The sequence below is a fragment of the Typopeltis vanoorti genome, chromosome 5, assembly GCF_054136105.1.
Source record: "Typopeltis vanoorti isolate ZY-2024b chromosome 5, IOZ_Tvanoo_1.0, whole genome shotgun sequence".
Classification (NCBI taxonomy): Eukaryota; Metazoa; Arthropoda; class Arachnida; order Uropygi; family Thelyphonidae; genus Typopeltis; species Typopeltis vanoorti.
In genome coordinates this window covers 114,907,516-114,926,844 of record NC_143553.1, presented here as the reverse complement: position 1 = coordinate 114,926,844, position 19,329 = coordinate 114,907,516, and the positions used below count along the sequence as shown (strand labels likewise).

The 19,329-nt window shown below is 36.0% G+C and overlaps 1 protein-coding gene across 1 annotated transcript in view; it reads right to left on the bottom strand.

The window, feature by feature from the left end:
- Positions 1 to 19,329, bottom strand: part of LOC150106740 (rho guanine nucleotide exchange factor 11-like) — an 837,747-nt gene that overhangs the window by 608,495 nt on the left and 209,923 nt on the right. Inside the window, exon 12 of the mRNA XM_090393466.1 lies at positions 11,250 to 11,423. Within this exon, the coding sequence (XP_090249592.1) occupies positions 11,250 to 11,423 (174 nt within the window). The remainder of the gene's footprint in view (positions 1 to 11,249; positions 11,424 to 19,329) is intronic.

Sequence of the window (19,329 nt, the reverse complement as noted above, 5' to 3'; positions counted from 1 at the left end):
TATATCTTGGTTTCCTCTGGGTTGTTATGCTGCCAACCTGACAGAGAACGCTTGTTTTGCTAATCTTTACTCACCCATTCTGTTTAAGTGACCATACCACCTGAGATTAGCTCTACTAATGCATTCCTGGATGCTGACAATGTCAAGTTCTTTCCTAATATCCTCGTTTTTAATATGATATTGCCATTGATGCCATCTGTCATGCCTATAATCTTTCTCAGGACTCTCATATCTGCAGTCTCTAGTTTTTGGTCAAGTGTTTTACTTCTGACCCAGCTCTCAGATCCTATAAGTTAAAATTGGTTTGAACACTGTCTTGTATACAGCTAATTTAGTGTTCCGACTAATTTCTCTCTTATTCCATATGAATTTATTCAATTGACTTCCCACCATACAAGCTTTGCTGATTCTGTTGTCTATTCTATATTTAATTTACCATCTTCAGTAAAAATCGTTCCTAAGTAGCTGAAATGCTACTTAGGCACGATTTTACTTGTTCCACAGGTTCTCCATTCACAACACAATTGACATTTTCAATGATTCTGCCTATTTTCATTGTCTTTGTCTTTTTATTGCTGACCTTCATACCATATCTATTACAACAGCTATTCAATTTAGTCAGAGAATCTTGCAGACTTGTAGCGGATTTATTTAGAAGTATAACATCATCCGCATAAAGCAAAGAGCTGACATTAACATCTCCAATTTTGATATCAAGTTTAATACCACTTTCCTTCATAATGTGATCCACATAAATAATGAATAACAGAGGGGATAATGTACATCCTTGTCTCACACCAGATTTAACATTAAACCATCTTCCTGTACTTCTTTCAATTCTAACTGCTGACTTACAACTCAAATAAAGACTAAGTATTGCTTGATATAATGCCCCATTGACACCATATAACTGCAGCGTATTGAATAGCTTCTCTATTGGCACCTTGTCATATGCCTTTTCCAAATCAACAAAACTTAAATACAGATCTTTGTTATATTCCCATGCTTTCTCCACTATTTGTCGTAAAGTGAAGATCTGATCCTGACAGCTTCTATTTGACCTGAATCCAGCTTGTTCTTCACCAAGCTTTTCTTCCACAATTCTTCTCAACCATTTCTCAAATATACTTGCATAGATCTTGCCAGGAACACTTAGTAGGGAAATACCTCTGTAATTCTCACATTCAGTTTTATTTCCCTTTTTATATATGGGTACTATTAGAGCTCTACTCCAATCATCGGGAATTCGTCTCTGTGTCCAGGCATTCTGAACTATGCTGTGCAGCTACTGTAAGACTCTTATACCACCATACTTCAGCATTTCTGGTCGAATATCATCTACTCCTGCTGCCTTTCCACATTTCAAGCCTTTGATGGCTTTTTCTACTTCAAGTATGGATATGTATTCCTGACTGCGTGCCTGGTCAGTGTTTTTTACCACTGTACTGTCATCACTGCTTGTTTCATTTAGCAGTTTTTCAAAGTAATTACTCCATACTCCAATGATATCTTTTTCTCCTATTTTCATGTGACCTTTATCATCTCTAACTCCTTTTACAGCACTCTTGCCTCCATTCTTAAGCTTCTTAAACAACCTCCAGAATATTTTGCCACCTTCTTGATATTTATTTTCTATATTCTTGCCAAAGTTCTCCCATGACTTTTGTTTAGCTAGTTTTACACAGTGTTTAGCATTCTTACATTTGTCTCTGTATTCTCTAAGAGCACAAGCTGACTTATTTGACAGGAACTTTTGATATACTTTCTTTTTTTTCCTTCACTGCCTCTTTTTTTTCCTTCACTCCCTGTGTCCACCAGGGAGTTCTGATTTTTTTATCCTTGCAGACAACCTCACCACATGCCTCTCTGGAAGAATCAATCAATGTTTTCTTCAGAGTTTGCCACTGAATCTCCAAGGTTTGATTCCTGTTCTCAAACTCTTTCATTTTCTTTTCAATAATCTTTCTGTATTTTAGTCTACAGTTCACATCTGAGAGCTGCTCAACTTTTATTCGCTTTAAAACTTTCTTACATGTTATTCTTTTCAATATGAAATTCAATTTTATCCTGCTCAAGACTAAATAGTGATCACTTCCAATTTCAAATCCTCTGTACACTCTGGTGTCCTGCACCAGGGAGAAAACATCACTATCAACAATAACATAGTCAATGAGACTTTTCTTATTCCTAGCCTCTTCTCTTCATGTGAATTTGTGCACATTTTTATGTTGGAACATGGTGTTAGTAATAACCATTCCATGTCCTGATCAGAAATTCAACAGATATTTGCCATTATTATTAGCTTTGCTCTTTTCTCCAAATTTTCCCAAAATATTTTTGTATGTCTCACAATCATTTCTTACTCTGCTATTTAGATCCCCGACAAGGATCAACTTTTCCTTTTTCATTGTATCAGTTGCTTTTTCTAAAGCCTCAAAAAATTCCTCCACTTCTACCTTAAGTTGAAGACTGCTATTTTGAACAGTTCAAAGACTTAACAATGAGTGCAGCAATTCTCTATGCCTAACTAATCTGTACATGAAAAAGTCTAAACAAACAGCTATTGAGGTAGAAACAAACCAGAGTTAGAAAATGATAAGAACATCCTTCTCGGATGTTCTTATCTCAGTTGAATCTCACAGCAATCTTACTTTTGAAGTATACAGAAAAAAAAGTTTAATATAGGTTGGTATCTATATGCTAGCTCCCATCACCACCCAGCAAAAAATCAAGGTATCATCAAAACATTGAATGAGAGAGTTATTATGTTAACCAAGTGATGATACAAGATGATAATAAAAGAAACAAGAAAACAACTTACATTAAAGACATTCTTCAAAAAATTGGTTACAATATCAATACCATTAATAACATTTTGAATAAACAATCACAGGCTCCAAGATAACAACCAGACGATCATAAAAAGCACAGTTTCTTTACCTTATATCAAAAATGTCACAGACAAAATGGCAAAGTATTACAAGAACATAACATATAAGTAGTGTTTAGACCTTTACAAAAAGTCTCCATGATGTTAAGATCATCAAAATAAACCCATATCCATAATGAGAGCAGGAGTTTATAAAATCTATGTAATTGTGGTGTTTCTTGTGTTGGATAGGTAACATGTTCTGGAGAAATCTGTCAAAATGAACATGTCAGAGATGTGTGAAAAAAATGGGCATATAAATTTGGATTGGCCTTTTGCATCACTAACGAAAATTATCAAGTTAATTGCCAACTTACAAAAATACCATACATCGAATTTAAAACTTATGTACATAAATTCAAGGAGGCTAGCGAGACGATACAATGTCTGACCCAGAGTAACAAACATCAAGGCCTGATATTAAATCAACTCTGGGCAACTTACATAAGAGATCTACATATTGATGAATTAGACTATGAAACCTATGTTATATCCAATAACAATAACCAACGTTCATGATATCTTGTTCCTACAATCAACATCTGTCATGCCGTCATGTCAATGAATTAATAAATGAGTTTTTAATTCAAAAATCTATTTGTTAATACCTCTTTATATTTGTACGAGGTGTGTCCAGAAAGTAAGGTCAGTTCAAAATTTACCACCAAATAAGATATATGGTTGCACATGAGTGGTAGCATACAGTAACTCATTAGCTATCTGTTGACCATTTTACTTTCATTCCGTTATAGTTTGCTGTCTTCTACAATAAATTTACGAGTGCTGTTATAAAAAATCCCATCAGTTGTGAGGTTCGTGATGTGATACAGTTTTTGGTGGCAGAAAACAACGACTATGCAAGGTTTACGGGCCTAACATAATCAGCACAATTACAGAAATTTCTTTTGAATTCCAGAAGTTTCAGTTATTCGTGAAATTGTGAGAGAAAAGCTAGGGTATAAGAAATTGTGTGCCAGATGGGTCATAAACACAAGCAGTGTCAGCATGATGGTAGAAAACTCCCAACAGGAATGCAGTCAGGCATACATATCCATACTTGAAGAAAAAGTCATCAAAAACCTGAAACCTGGAGTAGATGAAATTTGACCAGAAATGCTTAAATATGGAGGTATAAAAGTTTTACAGTGGCTGCACTGCATAATTCAGAAGGCCTGGTTAACGGGGTCGAATTTTAGATGATTGGAGCAGCGCACTCATAGTACCCATCTATAAAAAGGGAAATAAAACTGAATGTGAGAATTACAGAAGTAATTTCCTATGAATGTTCCTGGTAAGATTAATGCAAGTATACTTGAGACACAGCTAAGAAAAATTGTAAAAGGGAAGCTTAGTGAAGAAGCAAGCTGGATTCAGGCTAAATTGAGGTAGTTCGGATCAGATTTTCACTTTAAGATAAATAGTTGAGAAATCTTGGGAATATAACAAGAGATTTGTATTCAATTTTTGTCAATTTGGAAAAGGCATATAAACAAGGTGCCAAGAGGAAAGCTCTTCCAAACACTATAATTATATGGTGTAAATGGGACATTATATCAAGCAGTGCATACTCTCTATTTAAGCTGTTAGTCAGCAGTTAGAATTGAAGGAGGAATAGAAATATGGTTTGATGTAAAATCAGGTGTGCAACAAGAGTGCACATTATCTTTGCTTTTATTTATTACAGTGGCACACCCAGGGGGGCTCTGCCACCCCCAAAGGAAAAAGGGGAAAAAAACACTAGAAAATTTTCCAAAAATCTTATCCTACTTAAAATTAATTTTTTTTATTTATGTTGTGTCGTGTCTTCTATTTCTATATTACTTATGAATTAGCAGTCACATAAGGTGGGAATACCCTATAGCTCTCGGGGATCATGGCTGCTGTGAACACAAGGTGAACGAAGTAGTGCTCAGGTGGACTGAGCGCTACTTCGTTTGCCTGAGCCAGGCCAGAGGAGATCACAGGTATCATGTATTGGTGATCATTGCAGATGCTCAGTCATAGACTGTATGCAATGTGTAGTGTGTATTCTCAAATAGTCTACTCAACTCCCCCCCCCCCCCCCCAAGATTAAATCCTGAGTGTGCCACTGATTTATTAACTATATGGAGTTAATGATGACATTATACTTTTGAATAATGTCCAGTACTATTCTGCAAGATTCCTTGACTAAATTGAATAACTATTATAATAAATTCAGTATGAAAATCAGCAATAAAAAGACAAAAGACAATGAAAATAGGAAGAAACTTCAACTATATTCTGAATGGTGAACCTACAGAACAAGAACAACATTTCAGCTATTTAGGGACAATTTTTAGTGAAGATGGTAAATTAAATATAGAAATAGACAACAGAATATGGATCTGAGAACTGGGTTAGAAATAAAACACTAGTTCAAAGACTAGAGGCCTCTAATATGAGAGTTCTGAGAAAGATTAGTGGAATGAACAGATGGCATCAATGGCAGTATCAAATTTAAAATGAGGATATTAGGAAAGAACTTGCCATTGTTAGCATTCAAAAATGTGTTAGTAGAGCTAATCTCAGATGGTATGGTCACTTAAACAGAATGGAAAGGAAAGATTAGCAAAACAAGTGTTCTCTGCCAAGTTGGCAGGAAAAAAGACCCAGAGAAAGACCAAGATCTAGTTGGATTGATACAGTAAAAAGCACCTATTGGAATTTTGATATATACAACAGATTAACTTGGAGGAAAATTGTTGATTAGAAGTTGCAACGATGCAACTTTTTCGTGTAGTACTATCATAATTATCCTGTATACACTCCTCGAGGGTACATATCAGGGTGGTGATGATGATGGTATAATCAGTGACAGTAAGGTTAGGCAATGGTGTTGTTTGTTTGTAGAAGGGTGCAACAATGTTCACGACAAAGAGCGCAGTGGCAGGTCAAGTGTGGTGGAAAGAGTGAACATGAAAATTCATGAGAAACATCGTTATACAATTACGAAAGTTTCTTTTGAATTCCTAGAATTGAATAACTTACACATGTGATCATAAAATTGTGACAGAAAGCTGAGGTATAAGAAATTGTGGGCCAGATGAGTCTCAAAAATGCTGACCAATGCACATAAACAGCAATGAGCAGAATCAGCTCAAAACTTTTTGAAGCATTTCAAAAATGAAGAGATGAACTTTTTTCTAGTATTGTGACTTGTGATGAAATGAGGATTTCATATATAAACATCGAGTCAAAACAACAATCAATGCAGTGAGACCATTCATCATCCCTGAAAGCAAAATATTGAAAACAGGCACCGTCAGTCAAAAAAATGATGCCCACTGTCTTCTAGGACTGGCCACAAAAAGGGATCTTGCTTGTTGATTTTCTTCAGCAAGGAACCACAATTAATGCTGATGTATATTGTGAAATGCTGAAAAAACTCAAACAAGCAATTCATAACAAAAGACAAGAAATGCTGTTGCCAATGATCATGCTTTTGCATGACAACATGCAAGCTCACACTGCAGCCAGAACTGTCCAGCAAATTCAGAAATTTGAACAGGTACTTTTGGATTATAAAACAATGAAGAAAAATTCAGACATAACTCACAAGAGATCTGGGGCTTCAGCTCTAGCCAAGAACATGCTTATCTTCTGCAGACCATAAAGAATTGATCAGTTTGCAAGACTGAAAGTTAGGTGGAATGTCTTAGAGCTTTTACACGTGATCATGAGACCAAAAAGAAGATACTGGAATTCACAGAGATTATGCTCAAAATCTAGCCATGCAAACCACAATTAAAAACTATTCAAATGTTACTTAGCTATGAGTTAAGTTATAAGCAATATCAAGCATTTTGATGTCATTATGTGTGCAGTAATTTTGAACAACGGCAATATTTTCTTGCATTAAGAATAGTGTACTACTATAACTATACTTAGCCATGTGTGTAATACTTATGAGTATATAGCTGAATGTTTTCTTTTCCAAGTATTCACACCCAGAGGTCCCATGATAGAAGAATGAAAGTGATAAAGCTATTAAATGAACAGCAGCAGCAGTTAATTCTGCTCATTTTCTTTGGTGTTAATCTACCAAAACACATGCATGCACACGTGTGTGTACACACACGCACGCATGTGCACATGCATGCGTACACACACAATGATCTTACCTGCAACAAAAAAAGCCCGCTGGTACAGCACTATGTAATCAGCAAATTGATTTCCCAATCTGATGATAATTAGGTGTGTGTGTGTGTGTGTGTGTGTGTGTGTGTGTGTGTGTGTGTGTGTGTGTGTGTGTGTGTGTGTGTGCGCGCGTGTGCGTAAATAAAAATATTAGTAATTAGCAAGTTATTTTAAAGCATACAAGTTTCTCCTCTGGTGCAGAAATGTCTTCAGTAGCAGAAATACTCTAAAGCAAAACACTATTATTATTATTATTATTATTATTATTATTCCTGATACCTCCAAGGAGTCCGAAGACTCATCGCGGGAGGACATCTACAACTGTCTCTACACCTAACCGCTACTACGAATCATCTCCATCAACGCCATCTACCGCCCACCTCCAACACCACCACATCTAGTAATTTTTTTGTCTGTAAATTGCGTGTGTTCTGAAGGGCCGATTTGTATGTATGCGGGATGAAAAAACCCGAGTTTCCGGGAGAAAAAACCCTGCTACCTCCTATATATTCAATTATGTTTGTAGCACATCTGATTTATTCTTGATTAAAAATATATGTAAGAAAAAGAAAAAACTTTAGTAGCTTGTAAAAACAAGTTGTATTCATTAGTTTTACATTGCAATAAAAGCAATTAACCATTTAACAGTTATGCACTCAGTCTATTGGATATAGGCATTAGTCTGTCATTCAACATACTCTGGCTTGCATTCATCATTATTAGATGAAAAATTATTTCACTCATTAGTTGGCTGAACAATAAAATGAATGAAGAATAATTGTAACTGCACTGTTCTTTTGTCTAAATCACAAATATTATTATGCATTATCACACTAAGGTCCACAAGTGCTTTCTTAGATTAGAGAACAAATTCATTATATATATAAATTTTTTAAGACTTCTTCAATACTGACTTGGTTAAATTTAGGCTACTGAGAGAAAATTATTACAGAACAAATACCATTTAATACATATACTTCAATTCTTTCTTCTTTTTTTTTTTCATCTGCTTTTGAATGGAAAATAAGAAAAGAGAACTGAGTCCCCTAACATTTTACTGGGAGGAAAGGGAGAGAGTTATTAAACGAAATGGCAAAGTTCGGATGTGGTATTCTTAACCTGATTGGTTATCAATTCCCTTTCAGAACATCATAATACTGACTGCTGCAGCTGCTGTTGAAAATTTTTGTAGAAGCAGCTATTCACAATTATCCACACTTCTTAGTACTGATCACATTTTTATTTTAGAGTATAAATCATACTTCTGACTGACATTATTAGGATCACAATGCAAATACAGATATCCCTCAATTAATGCGGCTAATTAATCCCTCGATATTACCGTGTACAGCAAAATCGTGTTAATCAAATCTAATAATCAATGGTAAAAATTACAATTCGTCCATGATCGATTACTTTATTAATACAATAAAACCCCAAAGTTACGTGGTAGGTGGGACCAACAAAAAGCGTGCAAGTCAAATGCGCATAACTCAGGGTATAATTTTGTATGTAATTTATATATACAAACATATAATTGGAACCAAAGGTTTACAAAAACACCTATATTTTTTAAGAAATATAATCATAATTGTAGTTTTTCGTACATAAAAAAAAGAAAGTTATTTCGATGTCGATGGTTTCATAAAATCTAATAGATTCATCTGACGGCATAATGTCTTTTTCTTTTCACGCAAAATTTCTTCATAGCAAGCTAATGATTTTTTTATTCCATGCCTTGTGGCTACAATTCGTTCCTCGTTAGAATCTATGTCCTCCAAAATCTGTAAACCTTTCTTTTATGATTGTTCTTACTGTGGATTCCTGTAGATCGAACCTCTTTGCTAGCTCACAAATTTTCATTCCGCCTTCAAAATCCTTAATAATGTTGAGTTTTGTTTCCAAAGTCAATATTTTTCTTTTCTTGCTAGCTGTAGAAGAATCGGATTTGCTTCTTTTAGACAACATTATTATTTTTTATGTGATAAAATTTGTATCAAGAACATAACATTAAACAATCGCAAGGTTTGTAGACTATAAAAATCGTGTATGAATGGAGACCGCGCAAAACCCGTCAGTGCTTGTTCACAGCATGTGCGACACTGGCGAATGCGGCCGGCGCCTGAAAGATACGACTAGTGGTGAGGTGTGAAACGGGACGGGAATACGTACATATAAGAAACTGCATAACTCCGGATTCGCGTAAGTTGGGGTATGACTGTGATTCGTTTTATATGGTACTCTTTTAGGAAATATAAAAAATGAATGCAAAGTAAATGTTTTAATAAATACTTCTATCTACATTATTTACCGCAATTTTTTTTATCAAAAGAAGTTATCAAGAGTCGTTTGAACAGTTTTAGTTTTTTCTTATCGGCATAAATTCTACAATAACAAGCAAAATGACTCTCCAAAACTCGGCAAACAAGCAATAAAACAAAGAAAAACACTGCAAATATAATACATGATGGCACAAATTAAGTGGATATTGAATCCAGCATTATTTCATAGCCGAATATAGAAACTAAAAGTTTCGGCGAATGCAAGCATAAGCAACCTTATGAGCAACTAGTAGGAAAGGTGGAGTAAGCTCCAGATCACTTTCCATAATGTAAAGCACATCTCCTAGAGGACATGTATGATAAATAAGCTTTTGGCTCTCTATTTCAGTAATACATGATGGTTTATTTATTTTCAGTTACAGTCTAGAAATTATTGAACAAAGAATAAATAAAATACAATAAAATAAAAAAAATTAAACCATACTATACTGACATCATAGGTCAGGGTATCTCTCAGATACAATTTACTGTCAAATATCACAAACCTTTACATAACATGTGTTAAACCAAACTGACAGTGCGGAATATCACGCTTAAGATATGAATGCACAGCTACTCATGCCCTCCAAGCTATACACTGAATTGTGTAAGAATATTTATATTAAACATTTTGCATGTATCTGTGAGATCAGCTGCGAGCTCTGCAGGGTTAAAGGCGCGTTAATCAAAACTCTTGCCACGTATATCAAGGGATTGCCGCAATTAATTTTGCCGCATTAAGCAAAACCGTATTAAGCAAGGGATACCTGTAGTATAAACAAATGTTACATAAGAGAAAAATTATGTGAAATAATCAAGTATATCGATGATTTCTTCTATTAGGAAAAAGAAAAGGCGGGCATGGAGTATAAAAATAAGTGCTGAAGTGTATCAAAGATCTGAAGGTATGAGTGAACAAAAGATATGATTTTATTCCACTACTCTTCAGATCATGACAAGAAACCCCCACTACTTTCTTATTTCTATTCAATCATGCTGTTGCACTTCTTAGTTTACTTTCATACATTCTTTCCCCTTTTTTCATTGACTTCTTTTCCTTTTGTGTAACAGTGCCTTTTAACAAGCTACTTTTGCTAAACTATATAAATCCTTGTTCTGTATTAATCACACACTGGAGGAGAAACTGAACCTTAACAAGGTGCTTGTCAATAAAATTTAACTTTTATATGTGTATTTAAGTGGTGCAGCACAGCACTGGTTTCAGCATTTCTTTATACATCTTTTCTTACTTTCTTTTCTTTATTGTGATCCTGGTGGTGATGATGGTCAGAAAAATGACAGAAGTAGATCAGTCTTTAAAATTATTTTGTAATTTTGAACTGTTTTTTATTTTTTTTGGGGGGTGTGTGTGTGGGGGGTTAAACACGTGGTTTATATCAACAAATTTCCTTAATTTTCAGGTCTGTAATTTTGAACCTTTTTTTGGATGGGTGTGTGTGGGAAAGGGGGTGGGGGAAGAAGTTTCTATTTTTCAATTTTCAATTGAAAAATAGCAAACTACACTTAACTCCAATGAAAAATTTAAATAACATTACTTATTATGTCAAATACTAAGATTTCCTCTATAAGGAAATTTTTTGAGAGTAAGACAAAATAAATATTAAATCTTAATAAGAACAGTGCATAAAGATTCTTGATTTACTTTACTGTTTAGCTTTTTAAAAGATGGTCTAAGTATTTTGCAGCCCATTGTTATTTGAAAGAAAGCTGATTGACAGATTAACAATCCCTTTTAAAAGCTATTCCATGCCACAATACCATTAAAAGTTAAAAAAGGTAGCATGGACTAACACAAAAAAGAAAGAAAGAAAGAAAACCACTACCTGCTGATTAGGTGAAGTTAGTGAGGTAGTTTGAGAGAGCTCCGAAGACATAGAACTTAAAAGCTTGTTATCCAAAGAGTTAAGGATTTCTGGTCTGCTTTCTGAAGACACATTAACTGTAGAAGGCTGCAGAGACATAGTACTATCAGGTGATGCCGAAGTATTAGCAGTCTGTACATAAAGAATCCAAAATGAATTCAGAGAGGGAAGTAACAATGATACAATATATATATGCGCGCATGCACGCACCACACACACACACACACACACTTACAGTATATAAAACATTAGTAAGTAGATTTCATTTAGTTAACAATAAGACACCTGCAAAATTATGGCAGTAGTTTGTTAGAGATACAGTATATGAGCTTACATCAATAGTATATTTTAATTCAGAAATATTTTCATAAGTGCATTAATTTTTTTAAATGTAATTCTGTAGTTCATTTTCTGGTATATATGGCTCTTTAATCATGCATTAATTATACTAATGAAAGATCAAAACAAAATGTAAACATCTGAATGCTCACATTTTATTAGATATTTAATTAAAGATTTAATAGGCCAAGACTATTTAGCTATCATTCTTTTTTTTAGTGTTATGCATTAAAAAAAACAAAAAATTTAAAAAACATAAAAAAGATCATAACAAATATTCTACAAATTATTGTGCTTTAGCTAATAAAATTCCAGCAACTATATTTAGCAAAATACATACAACCAAAATACAGGCATTTTTAATTACATATGTTAATTCTATGTAAAATTCATTAAAAAAAACTTGTTCAAGAGGTTAATTTTTTTCTTCATACTATAAAAAACTCATATTAAGAATGATATGACTTGGAGAGCTTCACACATACTAAATCATCTCTACCTAACTATCTGTTGATGCAGCAATACATGCTAAAATTTAATTTTGATTTATCAAACATTTTTTACCCAATACTTAAAGAGAAACATATGAAGAAAGACTAAATAACAAACATGATAATTACTAGAATTCATTCATATATTTTATTAAATACTAGCCTCTACATATTTAGCTATTTAAAACTTCTTCCAGAAGTTAAAGCTAGTGAAATATATAAGAAACTGGTAACTCCTTAATGCAGTTGGTATGATATTACAGATTAAGCATATGAATCAAATGGCATATTAGACTTATGCAGCTGTTTTTTTTTTTTTTGTTTGTATTTTTCTCCACCTAGAAAAAAAAAATCTCAGTTATTTGCAAGCTATAGTACGTTTGTACCATAGGCAGGCTAAAGATATTTTATTTCATTTTTATCAATTACAGGTAGTCGTCGACTTACGCCCTATGCGCTTTACGACTGATCGACTTACAACTGCATCTCGCACCATAACAGATTTTTCTACTACACTCACACGCCCTATCTATGTGGTCCCCGTAGCCTAATGGGAACGGTTGTGCATGTAGCGTCAGCCCACTGCCCAGTAACGTGTGTTTGGCGCAAATCATGCATCTTGATCTCTGTTTGCATACATATTACGTTCACTATTTTTGGTTCAGTTTTAATTTGTGTTACAATTAGCATTTTTTTAAATCCCTAAACATACCAACCAAGAGGAAAGTGCCTTTGTCTACTCCTAGACCTGTCAAGAAAGCAAAAAAGTGAAGATGAGGAAGAACAAGAAAGAAAATTCACAACTAGAGGGTTATCTGAAGGTTTTTCTCTACTAAATAAACTTCTTACACATTTTGAGGAAATGGACCCAAACATCGAATGATTTGCAGGGATTGAATGAATGGTACAAGATGCTTTTTGGCCATACCATGAAATTTACGAGCAAAAAAGGAAACAAACAATTCAGACAAAAATCAACATGTTTATGAGAAAAACAACTCCCACTACATCAAGTGGCGACATTGATGACCCGCAGCCAAGCACGAGTGGTCAGTAAAATATTTCTTATCTATTTTCTATATATGTTTTGTTTAGTTCTTTAAGATAAAATATTTTTTAGGTTTTATACAGTATTTGATATCATTTTTCATAATATTTTTTATTTTTATAATTAGTAAACCAATTGTATTGTACACAGTGTCTGATTTACTGATCTGACTTAGGTCCAGATCGCTTTACGACCGGTCGGTCGGAACCTAACATGGTCGTAAGTCGATGACTACCTGTATACATTTTTGTTGATTATTATTATTATTATTTCATTTATTTATTTTACAGTCAACCCTATTCTAGAAACCAAACAAGGAACTTATTCAAGCCACTTCAGGCCTTCAATAAACAAGCAGTCGTCTCACACTGGGTGATGAAATTCATCTCCCACCTAAACCTGTTACACACAGCTTTTAGATGATCACTGACGTCAGATATCAGATATGAAAGTTCTATTACCTTACACATCAGAAGATAGGGACTTCCAGATATATATCATTTTATAAAATGTCAGTATCCAAACAACTTCCAAACCAGTTCAGGTCTTCCTTCAAAATTTCTTTTAGTCCCCAAAAAGGCAATATTCCGTTCCAAAATCAGTAGATACAAGATATTTTACTCATGCAGAAAAGCCTCCATTTTCAGACAAATGTGATATACACCATCTACCAATAATTGTCTGGACACTTTAGCAATCTACAACTGATACCAACACATGTGAACCCTAATATCGGGTATGTCCACCTTTGGCTTTGATCACCTCTTGCACTTTTTGAGGAAGGCTTTCCACCAAGGTGCAGCAGACAGGTGGAATTTGTCTCCATTCCTCCATCAAAGCAGCACTGAGTTCAGAGACAGGTCAAGGATGTGCTTCTCTGAATCTCAATCACCACTCCAATTCATCCCACAGGTGTTCGATGGGGTTGAGGTCAGGATTATACACAGGCGAGGGCAGTCATTTAACACCCATCTCTTCATACCATTTCATAAGAGATGGCTCTTGGCATTGGCGTCTTGATAGTAGCACAGATCAGTTCCATAAAAACTCCACAGTGTAGGAAGTACCTGATTATCCAGAATATCAAGGTAACCATTACTCTTTCACCACCACCAAACTTTACTGTGGGTACAACACACTGATAACAAGTGTTCACAGGGCTGCCTCCACACCCTGCCATCAGACTGGAAGCAGGTGAACCTTGATTCATCGCTCCAGAGTACCGTTTTCCAATGATCAATTGTCCATTTCACACACTCTTTGTACCAGGCCAGACGAGCTGCCTTGTTTGTTGTTGTGATGTTCGGCTTGTGTACCATTGCTCTTCTGTGGATACAGTAAATGGAGTTCTTTTCATACAGTATCAGTGCTCACCATGGTGTTACTGGTGCTCTGGAACTCATCACGGATGGTCTGTGCCGATTGTAGCCAGTTTTTGAATGCCACCCATTTTAACACCTTCCTGTCCCTGTCAGTCATTTTTGGCAGCTGCCCCGGGTGTTTTCCTGCACTAGTAATGCCAAAACATTTCAGTTTGTTGATCACATCGCCAGGTGTTGATTTTGGACGCTTCAGTTGAGCATCAATGGCATGCATGGACATGCCACTAAAATCAACAGCTAGAGATGTGATGTGAATCAACAAATGGAGATATAACAATGTAACCTGTATTCAACTGCTACAATGAAATACTGCTTCCTATTATCTGTACACTGGTTTTTATGTTATTAACAAACCTGGAATGTTCCATAACTTCAAATAACGGGAGTGTCTGGACAATTATTGATAGATAGTGTATATAACTATATATCATACAGTCACATGAGAGACTTCTCAAAATCATACTTCCCATTAAAGATATTTGGAATAATGAACTGCTTACATCTAACATAGAATGATTCACAAGGTTAATCTGTAATATCACACATGAATTGTTCTTTTAAAAAATTAACTGTATTTAGGAATTTCCAGAGCTTTTCTAACTACATATTTCTCTAGTTTTCAACTTTCTCAAGAAGCTAGAAGCTTCTATCTTTAAATAGTGAAACATGTAGAGGTTAATATTTAATGAAATATACAAGTGAATGCCTGTAATTATCACTTATCTTTTATTATGACAAATATTATGACAAATCTCTATGCAGTTTCTCTATTATTAAAACACTATGAGATGGCATCACTTGCCTACCACCTCCACATGATTTTTAACCTAAGAGAAAAGCATTCTTTTTAGGAGAATGGGAAAAGAAATTGAAGACTTTTAAGAATGACAATATGAAAATGTAGAATCTAAAAATGTAAACGTTACTTTACAAAAACATTGAAAATGACTGCTCAGCATGTAAATCAGAAACTTTCTGTGCATGTGGAATATGAATCTTAAAAAGACTTCACATTGCTGGCAGTATGTATGTGCATGTATGCACAAGATTATGTAAAATTAACTACATGGGAGAAAGCAGCAATGAAATCATGCCATTAATCCGTGGTAATCAAGCAATAATTTCTTGTGATGAAAGAGGATGATTAATTCACCGTGACACAGCAATCTCGGTGAGTGCAAGCCTGGAAACCTGGGGTATGTGACAAGTAAAATAAACGGTGGAGTTCCTTGTATCTGCAAGAAATACTCTGAAGTAAATAGTGCTGAGGAGAGATAATCTAGAAATGATGAGCATGTGCTATTGTAAGGGCACTTACACTGTGTGTATGTGGTAGTATCTGCAGCAATGCTGTGGATTTGACAATCACTTAAATGGAAACTCTCAGGTGAATCATTACAAACATTACTATTCGTGTATAGAGGCTTAAGTGCTGTGAAGACAATGTTGGAGGTTTAATGGATTTTTTACAACACTCAGAAAAGAATAAAAAGAATTTAACACTTCCTATATTTCGTCCTAGTTACTAGGACATCTACGGGGATTACAAAAATAACTAATGTAACATAACACAAATATCATACAACACTAAGCCCAACCACGTGGGTGACACTAAAGTCCTATCTAGGTGGAGCGCCCTCTAAGGGCGGTTGTAGGTGGCCTGGAATATAAAGTAGGATCTCTGGTGATGAGTGTTTCCCAAATTTTCGGAAGCTTAATGCAACCGTATTTATTAAGATTTGGTTGATTTCTAAAAGCTGCTGCTGCTTCTAAGAATAGTCTCTCTTTCTTGAATTTGCTGTGATGGAGCATGGTGGTTTTCTTCCATGATACTCTGTGGGTGGTGTCCAAGACATGGTCAGCCAAGCCTGAATGGCCATAGTTGTGTTTACAGATGTAAGACTTGTGTTCCTCTAGGCGGATGGATGCTGATCTGCCTGTCTGTCCAGCTTACAGGAACAGGGTACTTTGTAAACTCCAGGCAGAGAGAGAGGAGGGAGCTGATCTTTTGTAGAACGGATAAGGGTAGCAAGTTTGCGGTGGGGTTTATATCCTGTGTGTGTGTAGGTTGTACTTTTTTAGAATCTTGGCTATTTTTTCGGATGTGCCACGGATGTAGGGTATGGTGATGGCATTTTTAAATTCTTGTTGACGAGAAGGACTGGGAATGGGAGAGGAACTAATTATATTTTTGATACTGTGATCGCTGTAGCCATTGGAGAGGAAAGTGTTGTGTATGTAGTTAAGCTCAGTAGTGAGGGCGGTTCCACTGGAACAAAGATTGTGGGCTCTCTTGGTAAGAGTTTTAATAATGCCATATTGTTGAGAGGGGTGGTGGTGTGAGATTTTGTGAATGTATCTGCCTGTGTGTGTGTGGGGGGGGGGGGGCGGTTTTCTATATACACTGAAGGCAAGTGTGTCATTAGGCAGGCATGTGACTAAGGTGTCTAGGAAGGGTAAACAATTGTTCTTTTCCTTTTCCATAGTAAAATATAGGAAGTATTAAATTCTTTTTAATCCTTTCTGAGTGTTGTAAAAAATCCATTAAACCTCTAACATTATGTCTTCACAGCATTTAAGCCTCCATACACGAATTCTAATAATTCATGGAGAAGATTTAGCACGCAAATCCAAGCAATACGGTAAGTCAAAACTACGACTATCTAGGCAACTAAATAGGCTGGCCTTTTTAAAAAGATGTCGGGATACAAGAGTAGTACCGAACTGAGTTAAACTAAACTACCAATTTCCATTCCAAAAAAGCACTCTGGATATATAACCATGCCAGCCTGGCATTACTACGCGAGCAAATCGCTTCTACTCGTGCCACCCTCTCAGTGACGAACGCCGCCATTGGCTCCTTACATTCAGAGCTCTCCAACGTTCTTAACCCTGAGCTTTGGTCGATTCTCTCCGGCATTTCGGAAACCTCCGCACAGAAAGAATTTCAAAAAATAAAAAATAAACATGTCAAGAAATATAACAACCTGATTAAAGACAAACCACAACCACAAATTCAACCGCTCCAGACAGTAGTAAACCTCTCTTCCGAAAGGCTCAATGATGAGGCCATCAGCGCACTTAGCCTCGGCCGTAATTTTGCCGTCGCTCCAAAGGAAGTGCCGGTGCTTGATGTAATGGTTAACATCGAACGTGGGATCGGTAGCTTACCGTCGGAGATAGCCAACAACATCAGACTTGACGTAGCCAACATCCTTGCTCATTATTCACCTCCAAAAAGTAATTATCGTATGCCCAATGCACAGCTCTTCTGAAATTACAGAAAGAAAAAAGTATCGTCATCACCAGAGCGGATAAGGGTAATGCCACAGTCGTTCTTAATACCAGTGAATACAATCGCAAAATGAATATTATCCTCCGCGATCACGCTACCTACATCCCGCTAGAACACGACCCCACAAAAACACAAGTTAAAAAAGTAAAAATCTTACTTAAAAAAGTATCTTCCTGGCCCCCTGACATCACGAAAAAACTTAAACCTTTCCGCTCCCGTCCCCTCCGAATTTACGGCTTACCAAAAATCCACAAACCCAATTCCCCACTCAGACCTATAGTAGATGCCACCAATGCACCTTGCTACAGACTGTCTAAACAGCTGGCCAACTCTCTGACCCCCCCTTACTGGAAGGTCCACTTCCTATATAAAAAACTCGATCCACTTTAAAGCCCTCACAGAAAATTTAATCTTGAATAAAGCAGAAATATTGGTAAGCTTTGATATCTCCTCTTTGTTTACAATATTCCCTTAACTGACACCTTATCTCTCTTACAAAAAGTTTTCCCTTCTGACATCTTAGATCTCTTTTCCTTTGCCATTAAATCTGGGTATTTTTCTTGGAAGAACAAAAATCTACAAGCAGATAGAGGGAATTGCCATGGGTTCCCCCCCTCTCTCCCCCCTTGCTAATTTCTATATGGAAGATTTTGAAAAACGAGCCATAGACTCAGCCCCACTCAAACCTTCTATCTGGCTAAGATATGTAGATGATGTGTTCTTTATTTGGCCTCATGGCCCAGACACATTATACTCCTTCCTCAGTCATCTCAATAGCCTACATCCAAGAATCCAGTTTACTATGGAAAAGGAAAAGAACAATTGTTTACCCTTCCTAGACACCTTAGTCACATGCCTGCCTAATGACACACTTGCCTTCAGTGTATATAGAAAACCCACACACACACACAGGCAGATACATTCACAAACTCTCACACCACCACTCCTCTCAACAATATGGCATTATTAAAACTCTTACCAAGAGAGCCCACAATCTTTGTTCCAGTGGAACCGCCCTCACTACTGAGCTTAACTACATACACAACACTTTCCTCTCCAATGGCTACAGCGATCACAGTATCAAAAATATAATTAGTTCCTCTCCCATTCCCGGTCCTTCTCGTCAACAAGAATTTAAAAATGCCATCACCATACCCTACATCCGTGGCACATCCGAAAAAATAGCCAAGATTCTAAAAAAGTACAACCTACACACACACACAGCATATAAACCCCACCGCAAACTTGCTACCCTTATCCGTTCTACAAAAGATCAGCTCCCTCCTCTCTCTCTGCCTGGAGTTTACAAAGTACCCTGTTCCTGTAAGCTGGACAGACAGGCAGATCAGCATCCATCCGCCTAGAGGAACACAAGTCTTACATCTGTAAACACAACTATGACCATTCAGGCTTGGCTGACCATGTCTTGGACACCACCCACAGAGTATCATGGAAGAAAACCACCATGCTTCATCACAGCAAA